At 46.3% G+C, this 12,648-nt stretch overlaps 2 protein-coding genes across 2 annotated transcripts; one reads left to right on the forward strand and one right to left on the reverse strand.

Annotated features, from left to right (window-relative positions):
• Nucleotides 1-274: 274 nt before the first annotated feature.
• On the reverse strand, nucleotides 275-4,964 carry NIFK (nucleolar protein interacting with the FHA domain of MKI67). Its single transcript, XM_015634531.2, is given in 7 exon segments — nucleotides 275-713; nucleotides 716-860; nucleotides 2,078-2,158; nucleotides 2,851-3,062; nucleotides 3,724-3,832; nucleotides 4,448-4,573; nucleotides 4,660-4,964. Coding segments are annotated over 7 exon segments (852 nt in total). The 5' UTR covers nucleotides 4,786-4,964; the 3' UTR covers nucleotides 275-660.
• A 146-nt stretch (nucleotides 4,965-5,110) lies between these two features.
• On the forward strand, nucleotides 5,111-11,966 carry TSN (translin). The gene is made up of 6 exons (XM_015634532.3): nucleotides 5,111-5,226; nucleotides 5,313-5,406; nucleotides 8,430-8,526; nucleotides 9,320-9,435; nucleotides 10,081-10,160; nucleotides 10,525-11,966. Exons 1-6 carry the CDS (start codon nucleotides 5,161-5,163, stop codon nucleotides 10,759-10,761), a joined length of 690 nt encoding a protein of 229 aa, XP_015490018.1. The 5' UTR covers nucleotides 5,111-5,160; the 3' UTR covers nucleotides 10,762-11,966.
• The last annotated feature ends 682 nt before the right edge of the window (nucleotides 11,967-12,648 follow it).

The raw sequence follows: 12,648 nt of genomic DNA on the forward strand, positions 1-12,648 counted from the left end.
TCTCTGAACTCATACTACTGCTGACAAAAACCTGCCTTTGCACTCTTGGTTATTATAGTATCTAAATGTGCTTATCACCCCCTGGAGCAGAAGATACCCTTGTTTCATGCAAGCAGTGAAACTAAAATGCAGTGACAAAGGACAACAGAACTGCCATTAGAACTCAGACTGCTTTGATTACTGGTGTATCTTCTTGAGAGCCTCAGCTGGTGCAAATATATGAGAACTTACACAAAACACAGACATGCAGTTAAACAGAAGAGCCAAAAGCCAATAAAGTTGAAAAATGGTAAATTTTTTAATAACCTGTCATTAATTATAAATTTAAGATACAGTTGCTTGCATTAGCAAGCTCTGAATGGACAGCCTCACATTTTCTTCCAAAACAGTTGAGCACTAGACACGAGTTACAAAATTAACTGATTATTTTGGACTATTGTAGCTGTGTCATAGCACAGGCACTTGTGAGCACAAAGTCAAGAACATCTTCATATGCAGAAAAGACCATAGGTCCCTTGATGCCTAAACCAGAGGGATGGGATTTGTGAACAGAGTCCTTGCCTAAGAAAAACTGAAACAGTCTAGGCAGGATGAACCAAGCCAGGGCAGCAGACACAGTAGAATCCATCTCAATAGTTTTTAAGTTGAGGAAAAATATGGCTACAGCCACAAAAAAATTAAGTCTGTTTCTGTTTCTTCAGGCTTGGTCTTTGCCTTGACTGCTTCTTTGGTCTCTGCACAGCGTTCTTAACACTGGCAGAAGGAAGCCTGAAAGTTACTTCATCATCCTCTGTGTCATCACCCATCTGAGCAGCTTTCCGGCGCTCCAGCACTGCTGGAGTACAGACTGGAGTGGGATCCTGAAGAGATCAGAAAAACAGGATTCACTGCAACACCATTTGTCAGAAAAAGCTGTCACTGCCCCTGTGGTACCACAGACACCTCAGCCCAGCTCTCCTTTGGAAAACTGTCTTCTTTTTATAAGTTTCTTTTGTAGACATTATTTATTTGCACTGAAAAAGACACCTTCAAAGATGTGTATGTGAAAGGTGAATGGAAATTAATTCCCATTTTCTAACATGTCATTATGTACATTTGCTTTCTAAACTTTGTATTTCCTGACTCAAAGCATCACAACAGTGGAAGAGAATCAGGACAACAGGGCAGGGGGTGAGGGAGTATATTTGAGACTGGCATATAGAAATGTCATATTCAAGTTTACAGCAGAGCTGAAACATCCCAGCTTCATTACCTCAGTAAGCCCTCAGAACTCAGCTGACAGAATGTGTTAGTTATCCTGTCTTCCTCACAACCAACCATGCCCCCCAGTTATCAGAAATAAACCAAGTAATAATAAAAATCCCCAAACACACACACACACATCTCCCAACTCACAACAATAATGGAACAGAAATGTTAATGCCTTACAGACTTTTTAGACCATCAATATCCCAAATCTCAGTCCAGATGACCAGAACTTCCCTTTCATCCTACTGCTACTTTTACCTGGCACTTGTTTCCAAAACACCAAATAGTGTGCCTGGAGAGCATGGAGTAGGAGGAACAGCACAGTATGGAAATGGGGACAGATACCACTAAACTGTATTAACAGTTCAACTCCCTTTTCATCAAAACAGATTGGCATTAAAACAGGAGGTCCAACAGGAGGATTTCATGAAGGAGATCATGCTGTCCCAGTGTAAAGCACAGGTGCAGGGGATGTACAGACGCCTGGCCCCAGCACCCTTCACTACCACAGCCTCAAGGGAGTGCTGAACAGCAGAGGCTGACAGCAGACACACTGTGGGACAGGCACTGCTGGTTACAGCGTGCTGCGCGTGCCTTTGCTGCTCAATACTTTCACAGGAGAAGGAACCACGAGGATTCAATCACCCTCCCCTGTTCAAGAGTGTTAATACATCTCAAAGGAGCTACTTCTGGCACAAACACCTCTTAAGCAAACAATGTCAAAGCTTTTGTGTGCTAATAGCAGTATTAAGGTGCCAGCTGAGGACTTCAAACACCCGCCCCAGTGTGACTGGTGGTTCTGGACACCAGCAGGACTGGTCTGTCTTACCTGACTGCTCAAAGATATGTTCAGTTTTGATTTCTTGGATGTTTTGATTTTTTTTCTCTTTTTGCAAAGTGCCTGCGCAGCCTAAGAAGGAAGACAGATGAGGTGGATCACTACACACTTGTGTGAAGGTACAGTCACTTACCTGTTCATAGATTTCTTTGTTTCTTAGCTATAAAGTCCTTGCTACAGCAAATAGGTATAAAGTAATAAACGGACTGACACACAGGTGATCTGGTTTGAACAAAAACACCTAAAGCAACATGAGAAAAGGAGCAACTGTGCATTTTAAAACATTATACGTCAAACAGTACTAATTGCTTACAACTCAAGTACTTGACACATGCACTCTGCAGAGGAGGAACATGCAGTGGCTGTGGATGGAAGTTCTGGTCTTGGGACCTGCCTTCAAACCTCCACCTGCCAAAGCCTCCCACAGGGCTCAGCAAAGCCCCTCTGCTCTTTGGTGATCTGCACTCCAGTGTTAAACCACAGAATATCTAACTGCTTGTTCCAACAGAAGAAAAGGAACATCTCCCCTTTGCTGTTACCTATTTACTTCTCTTCAAGTAAACACACAGGCACATGGAGTACAGCCCAGCAACAGCACCACACTGAATTCCTGGAGCTTCTACACAGTTCCTAACACAAGTGAGCCTCCCTGGGGCTCCAGCTCTTTTGCCAGTTTCACACAGAACACATGATTTCCGTGTATTCGGCACAAACCTAGAAACACACCTTGCTTAACACACTCATGGAAACGATGCCAAACTTACAAATCCTGGGAAGTCATACTCGAGCCCCTTTTCAGCCAGCTTCTTCCGCAAAAGCCTCTCCTTATGCAGCAGGCGCTTGGTCATCCTGGCCTTCTCCACCAGGGAGCGGATCCTGTTGTACCGCCGCACAGCCGGCTGGGAAGGCTTCCGGAACATCTTGTCACAGTTTTTAAAGAGGTTTTCATGCACCTTTTCAGGAGGCATAAACTGACCTGTACCAAAGACAGGACACGGGGTCACAACAGAGCTGTCCTTCCTGCCAAGGGCACTCACACAACACAGCTCACAGCTACAACACCGTGCTGGCACAGTGGTTTAGGAACACAGAAAAGGTCACTGGATCCTCAGCCAGTAGGAGGGGGAGAGAGAGAGAGAGGGAGGGAGGGAGGGAGGGAGCACTTTAACAGTTTCACCCACAAAGATCAGACAGAACTGTTTCACAACACATAACTCATAATGCTTTACAAAGAAAGTCTTACTGTTACCGTGACTGAGAAACTCTGATTTCATCAATTTTTTACTCAAAATACCCTTATGTCAAACCTTACAGATAACAACTGCAGCAGTTACAAATGCCAAGGAGTTTCCATGTGAAAGGAACTATCTCTACAGCAAACCCAACCTTACCCTGATATTTCATGTTACACAATCACTAAGAGCAATATCAGCCCAGAGAAAAAAAACAGCACTAGTGACTAAAAGCCTGCTAAGCATGTTCTTTACACCTGATGAAAAGCTCAGCCCCACAGAAAATACTTTTGGACAAAATTTCATTGGAAAACCCCTAAAATTCTATGCAGTTGAAAAAGATAACTGAAATAACTACAAGTTTCCTTTACATGCTAGAGGACTTACACTGCAACTTATACTTACACTTCAGCAGTCTCTCAGAAAACAGGTAGTTATTCATTGTGTCTGCAACAATCTTGGCCACATCATCAGACTCAAACTCTATAAATGCATAGCCTTTGCTGCCTCCAGTCTGTGAGTGACAAGAGAGAAACATGAAACAATGCTTTGGTACCTAAAGGGTTCTATTGAAATTTATTCTTCCAAAGTCATAGTCCATTCTCAGTTAACCACAAGTAATTTCACAAAGTTCCCTGAAATTGTGAAAAGCACCAGATTGAGTCCTAAATTGGTATGACATTATTTGCAAAATACGTATCTGCACACAAAACAAACTGCTCACACATATCTACTTGCTAAAAAAACCCAAAGCTGCCCTACATTGCTGCTGTTCCATGCTTATACGGTAGTCTTATAATGTGACAGCAAACCCAGGAACGAGAAGATATTACATTTATTGAACACAAAACAAGTAAGTTACAATAGAATCGTAACACTTCAGTTGTACCTCGAACTGTCGCACTCCGGCACTTCCCACAGGAGTGCGTTTACTTACAGATGAAAGGACCGCAAGAGCCGTGGCCCAGCCGCCTGGCACGTGCGGCTGCTGAGGGCCTCAGGGCTCTGTGGCCATTGCTGGGCAAGGGGAGAGCCCCCGAGGTCACGGAGAGTGCCCGGCCCGGCTCGGCCTCGGGCGCCGGCTGCGAGCGCTCCGCCACATTACGGTCCTGCCCGGGCCGCCCCTCACCTTCTTACTCCTGGAGAGCCGCAGTCGAGTCACCGTCCCGAACTGCCCGAAGTACTCGCGGAGCTGCGGCTCGAAGAGGCCCCGCGGGAGATGCCCCACGAACACCACGCCCGGCGTCAGCTCCTCCTGCTGAGAGAGGGCACAGGGAGACCGCGTCAGCCCGGGCCGGGACTCGCCGGGCCGCGCCCCCCGCGCCGGGCCGCTCCACTCACCTTGGCCGTCCTCTTGGTGCGCGCCCGCTGCACCTTCTGCTGGAACTGGCGCTGCAGCCGCGGCTCCAGCGCCAGGAGCGGCGCCGCCCTCACAGCCGTAGCAGACGCGGGCTCCTCCGCCGCCATGCTGCCTCCGTAAGGCCGCCGGAAGTACGTCACTGCCCTCGCGCCGGCGCCGCGAGGCCAGACGCCGTTTCCCAGCAACGGGGCGGACGCGCCCTCGCGCGGCCCCAGCGGGCTCGGCCCCACCGCACCGGGAGGGCGGCCTGAGACACGGACACCGCCGGGGCGACAATCTCCCGCCCTGGGAGCGACCAACTGCCCGCCCCGGGGCGATCCGCACTCTCTGGGCACCTTCCCAGCCGCCCCTCCGTCCATTCCTGGCTGCTCCGGGAGCTCAGGCGGTGCGCGGGGCAGCCCGGCGCGGCGCGGTCAGGCGGTGCGCGGGGCAGGCACGCGCCGGCAGGGCGGAAGGCCCCGTGGGCGGGAAGCGGCGGCACCATGTCGGTCAGCGAGATGTTCGCGGCGCTGCAGGGAGCGCTCGGCCAGGACCAGGACATCCGAGAGGTGCCGGGGCGGGCGGGCGGGACGGGACGGTACGGGGCGGGGCGAGGCGAGGCGGTACCTCGGCTAACGGCGCGCTGTGCCCGCAGGAGATCCGGAAGGTGGTGCAGGCGCTGGAGCAGACGGCGCGGGAGATCCTGACGCTGCTGCAGGGCGTGCACCAGGGGCCCGGCTTCCAGAACAGTGAGTCCTGAGCCGCCGTCATCGGGCAGGGGAGAACAGCCGGGGGGCGGGAGTGCCCCTCGGAGCACGCAGGTGCCCTGTACCGGGGCCCCTTTTTCCGGTTCCAGTCTCTCCCGGGGCCTTCAGCTTGGGTCTCCCGGAGGCTGCTGGGAAGAGGAGGGCGAAGCTGGGAGGTCTCAAGCCAGACAAGTAGTAAAGCTGCCGTTCCGCATTATGGAACACCGTTCTGTCCCTTTCTCCCTCCCTAGCATGGGTTCCTTTTCTGTCTCGGTGCAGAGCTGTGTGTTCTTTAAGAGGTGTTCACTTTCTGCGCTGCTGAGTCGGCTCTTAGGTCTCCCTGTAAGTGGCTTGCACATGGATTGTGTTATCACCACTTGTTGGGCCTTTGTATCAATGTCCCCATCCCATCTCTTCACCCCACACCCCAAAAAGCTGTGTTCCTGAGTGCTGAGAGACTATTCAGGATGGACTGGGATAGGGGGAACACGCTTCAATCTGGCTTGTACAAAACAGATTCTCTTTGTGGGTGTAAAATCTGCAAAATCTTTGATTGTAAAAATCTCTGTGGGTGTAAACTTTGCAAAACGTAAAAAGAATTTGCAAAGGCTGACACAGCAGGACCTGCCCTTGATGTCTGAGCGACAGCAGGAATTGTTCTGCAGCTTTGGAGGTTTGGGTTTCATCAGCCTGGTTCTGGGCTTCTGAGGTGTTGGGCAAAATGTTTCTGGGTCAGCCTGTTTCCTCCAGGACATGAGAGCAGCTCTGCAGGCCCAAGTGCCAGATCTGTTCTTTCTTTTGCCTCATTTCTCATCTTACTGGTGAAACTACTGGAATAAACTTAAATATCTCCCTTAAGAGCTGGGTTTTTTCCAGTCAGTATCTTGTGAGAAGAAGCAACCATTCATACTGAGCTGGAAACTCTTGAGAGGAATCTGTGCAAGCCACCCTGTGAAGAGAAATAGAACCAGCCTCCCTAGGTGCTGTTTTGCTCCCTTGCAGAGCTGGCTGGTTGTTTTCAGCCTGATGAGGTTCCCCAGCACACTGGGGCTGGAGCTGGAGGCCTGGGATTCCTCTGGCCTTGCAGAGGGTCTTCAGCATTGAGCAGTGCCTGGGGTTTGACCTGTGCACGCAAGTGCAAGTTCTGTCTGCTGGGAAACCTGGCAGTGCTGGAAATCAGAACTGCTGAGTGATTATTTACACAGACACTCAGTTCTCTAATCTGGGAAATTCCACAGTCATTATGTGGGTAACAACTTCAGAGTCATTTTCAAGTGTTTAATTATAGAGGCCCATGTTCAACTCAGTGTCTTTTCACTTGATTTTTAATTCCTGGAACTTGAGGAGTCTGAGAAGAGATGTAGAATAGTTAAAAAAAAATACAAAATCAACTAAAAAAATACAAAACAAAACAAAAACCCCACCAAAAAACCCACCAACAACAAAAACCCACCAAACAAAAAAGCAACAAACAAACAAACAAACAAAAAATCCAAAGCCTCATCTTAAAATTCTTGCAAAAATAATGAGTTTATGCTTAGTAGGTCAAGAGTTAACTTGTGATAACAGACCTGTGAATTTGTCATCAAATTCAGCTGTTAGTAAAACTATGGGATGGATAGTTGGGAGTTTGATGGAGGACAGCATTCTGTACCAGCCAGTTGCTTTTAAAATCTCATCTTGCATAGCCTTCCTTGGCTGCTTGTCCCAGCTGGAGTTGGAGAACTGCTCAGAAAGCTGGGCAGGGCAGTGTGTGCTGCATCCTGCTGTTTGATACCAGTCAGGATGACAGGTGGGGCCTCTGGAGCCTGAGAGCCAGCTCCGTGTTTGCTCTGCAACTGCAGAACATCAGAGGTGACACCTGAGGATGTGCAAGGGCAGTTTGGATTTGGGGGTTGTGTGTGTGTCACTGGGCATTGTCTGAGCCTTTACTGTAAGGATTGTTTATTTTTGTCACAGGTGCCTTTGGCAGAATCCAAATGCAAATGTGTTCCTTTCTCTCTTCCCCCACATGATGCTCACATGACTGAGGCAATCCTGTAGCTCTCAGTGAGCTTCACACAGCTCTTTCATCCTGGCTGCCACGTGGAGCACTCCCACGTTCATGCTTCCTGAAGTTTTTATGTTTTGCATGCCATTCTCCCTCCATATCTTTTTTAAACAGAAATTATGTGTTATTCCTGGAAAGAAGTTTTATAATCACACTTGAGTGACTCCTAGTAGGTCTTGTTTGGTAAAAACCATCACAGCTTTCAGATTTAGCTTCTGTGAATAATCCTGGCTTCTGTACATGAAGATGCAGGAGGGCCTGTCGGTTTGATCTTTGGCCTATTTTGGCTGGTGAGCAGGATCAGTGGGAGGGCTGCAGGGAGTTGTGGTTTGAGCCCTTTGGCCGGTCGCTGGCACTGCAGGCGCAGCGGGGCTGTAACTCTGCCGTCAAACGGGAGGTGGCAGTGGCTGCTGCAGGAACAGAGATCGTTTCTCTGCAGAGCTTAACACACACTGGACAGCCTGGAACCCAGGCTCATCAAATATATCGTAAAAAGCAGGAATTGCAGTTTCCTGAAGGGAAGTTGCACCTCGTGTAACCAAACTCTAATGGATTGAAAAAAATAGGATAAGATTTTAATATGGAGAAAGAAAAGTTGCTTTTCCTTTGATGGTGAGAGTTGTCTGGCAGCAGTGCTTGGTAAGCATGTGCTTCCTTTGGGGCCAGCTGCTGTGTGCAGTGCTGTTCCATTGCTTGGGATCTGGCTGTTGCCGGGACATCTTGGCTCAAGTTCAAAACAAAGGCCCAGAGCAGATCAGACAGCCTGGAATTCCAGAATATTTCTACTTTACCTCTATGGCTCATGGTGTCACCAGGAATACTTCTCAGATTGATTCCAAGTGTCAGCAGCCTATCTTGGACAAGAAAGTAGTGCAAATAGCACTGTATAAAAAACTCTATTTACAAACTTCTGTTGCCTGTCAGATCATTTCCTGAATATATTAATTCCCTGAATGCCGTGCTGTTTCTTTTTCAGTTCCAAAGAAGTGTCAGAAGGCTCGTGAGCACTTTGGTACAGTGAGGACACAGATGGAGTCTCTGAAGACCAAGTTTCCTGCTGATCAGTATTACAGGTGTGCAGGATCACACATGGCCAGACACTGATCTGTATGGGCATTGCTTGGGCATTTGGCCTCATTGCTTTGGAAAAATGATGTAAAAGTCTATGGGCTGAATGCTTCTTTCTCTTTGGAAAGGAAATCGTGGTAGACAAGTGTGAGGTTTTTATCAGCATAGGTGAAAAACACTTTTGCTCAAATACTGTAACTTTTCACTAAAAATACTCAGTATTGAGTTATTTTTTTTGAAACTTTCTTTAAAAAGAAAAAGGGAAGCTTAACAAGTTGGTGTTCTGCTGGAGCTGGGCATTTGCTGCTCCAGTAATTTCAGTTAAGTTGTTCGGTTTGGGGCATTCCTAGAAGCAGAGCTCTAAATCTGTCATGAAATGGCTCTTTGGTTCTGCAGACACTAAATGAAGTTGTCACCTTTGTGTTCTGTTGCTGCCAGAAGGGGACAGTGCCTGGCAAAAACATTTCAAAGAACAAGAATCTTGTCAGCTCAGATCTGCTGAGGGAGGGTGGGAGGGAAAGCCCTGGCTATCTGTGGGCAACACAGCCTGGAAAAGTGTGAGAGCTGAGAAGGTGTGTGAGAGGGGCAAGCAAATGTCAGCCTCCAGTGTGGTAACCTGGGGGTGGACTTCTGGAGTACCAAGATGTCTTTTAGCTGTTGTCATTTTGATAAACCAAAGAGACTGCAATGTGCATGTGTTAAGGCAGAAAACAACGCACACATAATGTGTGCTTGTGTCCTAACGCTCCAGTAATAAACATTAATTATTTATACCTTGACTTGGTGTTTCTTCTGCAGGTTTCATGAGCACTGGAGGTTTGTACTGCAGCGGCTGGTGTTCCTGGCAGCATTTGTAGTCTACTTAGAGTCAGAAACGTTAGTAACCCGGGAAGCTGTTGCAGAAATACTTGGGAGTAAGTTAATGTTGTAACAGAAGAGAAAAAGCTTGTGACCTTTAGACATTGTAGCTTTCAGAGGTACAGGGAAATGGCAGAACTTTGCTTTAAGATTTCTTCCTTAGAAATCAGATCCAGAGCTTATCTGGTATTTGATTTCATTATATAAACAGCAAATTCTCAGAAGACAGAAATTGGCAAACCTGATGTTAACAAAAGTATTTATTCATTAGTAAGTTCTTCATCAATGAAGGTCATTCATTCAAAGTGTGTAAATGCACCAAAAGAATAACACAAAAATGACAGCTTGTTTCTCTAATTTCTTGCTTTTGGTTTTTAAACAGTGTGGAAAGCAGATTAAATTCTTTGCCATAAAAGAGTTGTATCTTCACAGAGCAAAAGATTTGAAAAAAAGTAAGGAAAATACATCCTGTATGTAGATGTAAATCCAGTTACCCTGTTGGATGTACAGTTGAGGATGCTCAAAATGCTGAATCAAGAACTGAGAGTCTGTAATTACATCACATACAGGAAAAAGCTGACTTTTATTTTGTAATAATATTTCATAAATTCGATATTTCAAATTAGCACCAGTAAACAAATGTAATTTAAGGGTTTGCTCATGCTCAGCACCACCTCATCACTGCTCTGTTTTTTTCTCAGTTGAAGCTGATCGAGAACGGGGCTTTCACCTGGACATTGAAGATTATCTTTCTGGTGTGTTAACTCTGGCCAGTGAGCTGGTAAGAAGGATATTAATGCAGTATTTCGTTTGAAACTGACCTTGAAAACAGAAGTAATGTGTTTTTTACCTTTCCCGGGTTTTTCCTGGAGGTTATGATACACAACACCTTGAATCTGAACTTGTAGCAAGATGCTTCTCTGCATGTTTCTCAGTGATACTTTTAAGATTTAAATTAGTCATTTGATTGAAAATCCAGAACTATGGCCAGCAAAAAGGTAGATCTAACTACAAATAATCTGATTTCCTGGAACACAAGTGCTTCATTTGGGACAGTAACTGATGGGGACAGTGATGTGATGTGACATGATGTGATGTGGGTGGGTGGGTGCTGTGCTGAAATTCTTCAGTGTCTCCTCTCGCAGGCCAGGCTGGCAGTGAACAGTGTCACAGCTGGGGACTATTCTCGCCCTCTCCGCATCTCAGCCTTTATCAATGAGCTGGATTCTGGCTTCCGCCTCCTCAACCTGAAGAACGACTCCCTGAGGAAACGCTACGATGGCCTGAAATACGATGTCAAGAAAATTGAGGAAGTGGTTTACGACTTGTCGATCAGAGGACTCAATAAGGAGGCAACAGTTGGTGCAGGCGGGGAGAAGTGAAGGATGCTCGTTTGAACAGCATCATCCATTACCTCAGATGGTTGCCAATTTAGGAAGTACCTAGAGAAGCCTTCCTACAGTAGTTTAGAAGAACTGCAGCTCAAAGCTGCTCTCTATTTTCTTACAAAAGGTGTAGTACAGGTGTTAGATGTTTTGTAAAATCATGTCTAGATTAGGACAGGAGACTGTTTCCAGTGGCATTCCTCTGTCAAACACATGGTGCCATTCTCTGCACAGCAGCAATAGAAGTTAGTAACTCCCATGAGCTGAGATTCCCATTACTTCTGTAGTGTTGCTTCCCTGCTCTGTCAGGGAAGTGCTGTGGCTATCTCTGCTCACACACCCTCAGAGGTGTGTGCACAGCACACAGCTCAGTGCAGACACATGGAATCTTTTAAGAAACACGGTGTGTAAATACCAACCTTTTTTTAAGAAACCCCTTTTGTTTTCCTTTTTGTTTCTTAAATTTTCATCTATGTAAGTTGAACAAATTTGCATAACTGTTTATGAACCAGATCTCTCTTCTAATGGTTTCTGTTAATGTACCCCCATAATGGAGTACACCAGGATTTCAGTTACCAGGGAGAGCAAGGTCTTCTTAGACACCTGCTTTCTCTGTCTGGTATTTGTTTTGCTGTCATGAGTAAATGCAGAGTTCTAAATGATGATTTGCCTTGAGAACTCAGTGTAACCAGTTTTCATGTTTTTTTAACTTCCAAGTTTTCTGAATAGAGAAGTGTAAGCTGATAAACTGCAGGTGGTGTCTGAGTTATAACGTGTACAGGCCACAACTGTACCTATGTCCTGGGATTAAAAAAAAAAAAAAAAAACAACCACAAAACTATAGTTTGTATAGTAAAATGTTTGTATCTCCAGAAACAGGAAGGTTACTGCTTTCAGGTAAGTATGTAAGATGTTGCAAACACCAACAGCCTCTTTCATGTGTGTAAGTGGACAGATTCATGCCTCCTCATGGGCTTGTTCTCTTGAGTTTTGCCATTCTGCTTCTGGAGGTGCAGGAGCAGCACTTGGGAGGAGGAGGAATACTTCAGAGGATGAATGGGAATGGTCAAGTTTATGTGGGGCTTGTTAGTATTTCAGTTTCTTAGTGAAGATTTGCTGCTGAGTTAGGGGGTTGTTTTGTTTATTGGAAGAAAATGGTTTCTTGGTTATTTTGGCCAATAAAAGCTGTTCTTTGATTATGGCCACTTGGTACCTCTGCCTGTTGTCTGATCATCTGCTGTTGTTTGCTTCCCTTGCTGGGAGCCTGTTCTGGATTACCAGCATTTCAGTTCATCCTTCAGCTGTCATTTTTTTTTTTTTTTTTTTTAATTTTGAGTGATTTCACCAAGTAAAATAGGAGAAATACAGAGTTTATCCTTACCAATGCAAGAGATGGCAAGATTATCCTAAGAGCATCTCAATCCTTCATGTTGTCCTCATCCTTTTTATCTCATGTCACTTAGCACCTGGAGATGGCAATATCCCTCTTTCAGAAGAAAATGAGGGTGTAACTTCCTGAGGCCTGTGGGAATGTAACAGCTTTCAAAGTATTTCTTTGTTCTTGCCCTGTGCCAGTGTTTGCTCATTTCTGGACTTCAGGCTGTGGCAGTGGGAGGAAGGAAGGAGTTTAAGTCAGTTTTACTGTCCAAAGCAGAGATGGGGGGGTAAACCAACACCCTAAGGCTGTGCACTTCAGGGTCTCACAGGAAATTCGTGGGAGTGGGGGAATAGAGAAGGGTTTCCTGAGCATCAGTTTGGTGTGTCTTAGGTTGGAGCACTCCTGGCATGTGGCACTGGGATGTGAGGCCATGTGGCAGGGCAGGTTCTGCTTAAAGCTTTGTGATGACTTGTATCCCAGGTGCTCCAGTTGTATCTGGTCATGCA

This window comes from Parus major, chromosome 7 (genome assembly GCF_001522545.3).
Source record: "Parus major isolate Abel chromosome 7, Parus_major1.1, whole genome shotgun sequence".
NCBI classification, from domain to species: domain Eukaryota; kingdom Metazoa; phylum Chordata; class Aves; order Passeriformes; family Paridae; genus Parus; species Parus major.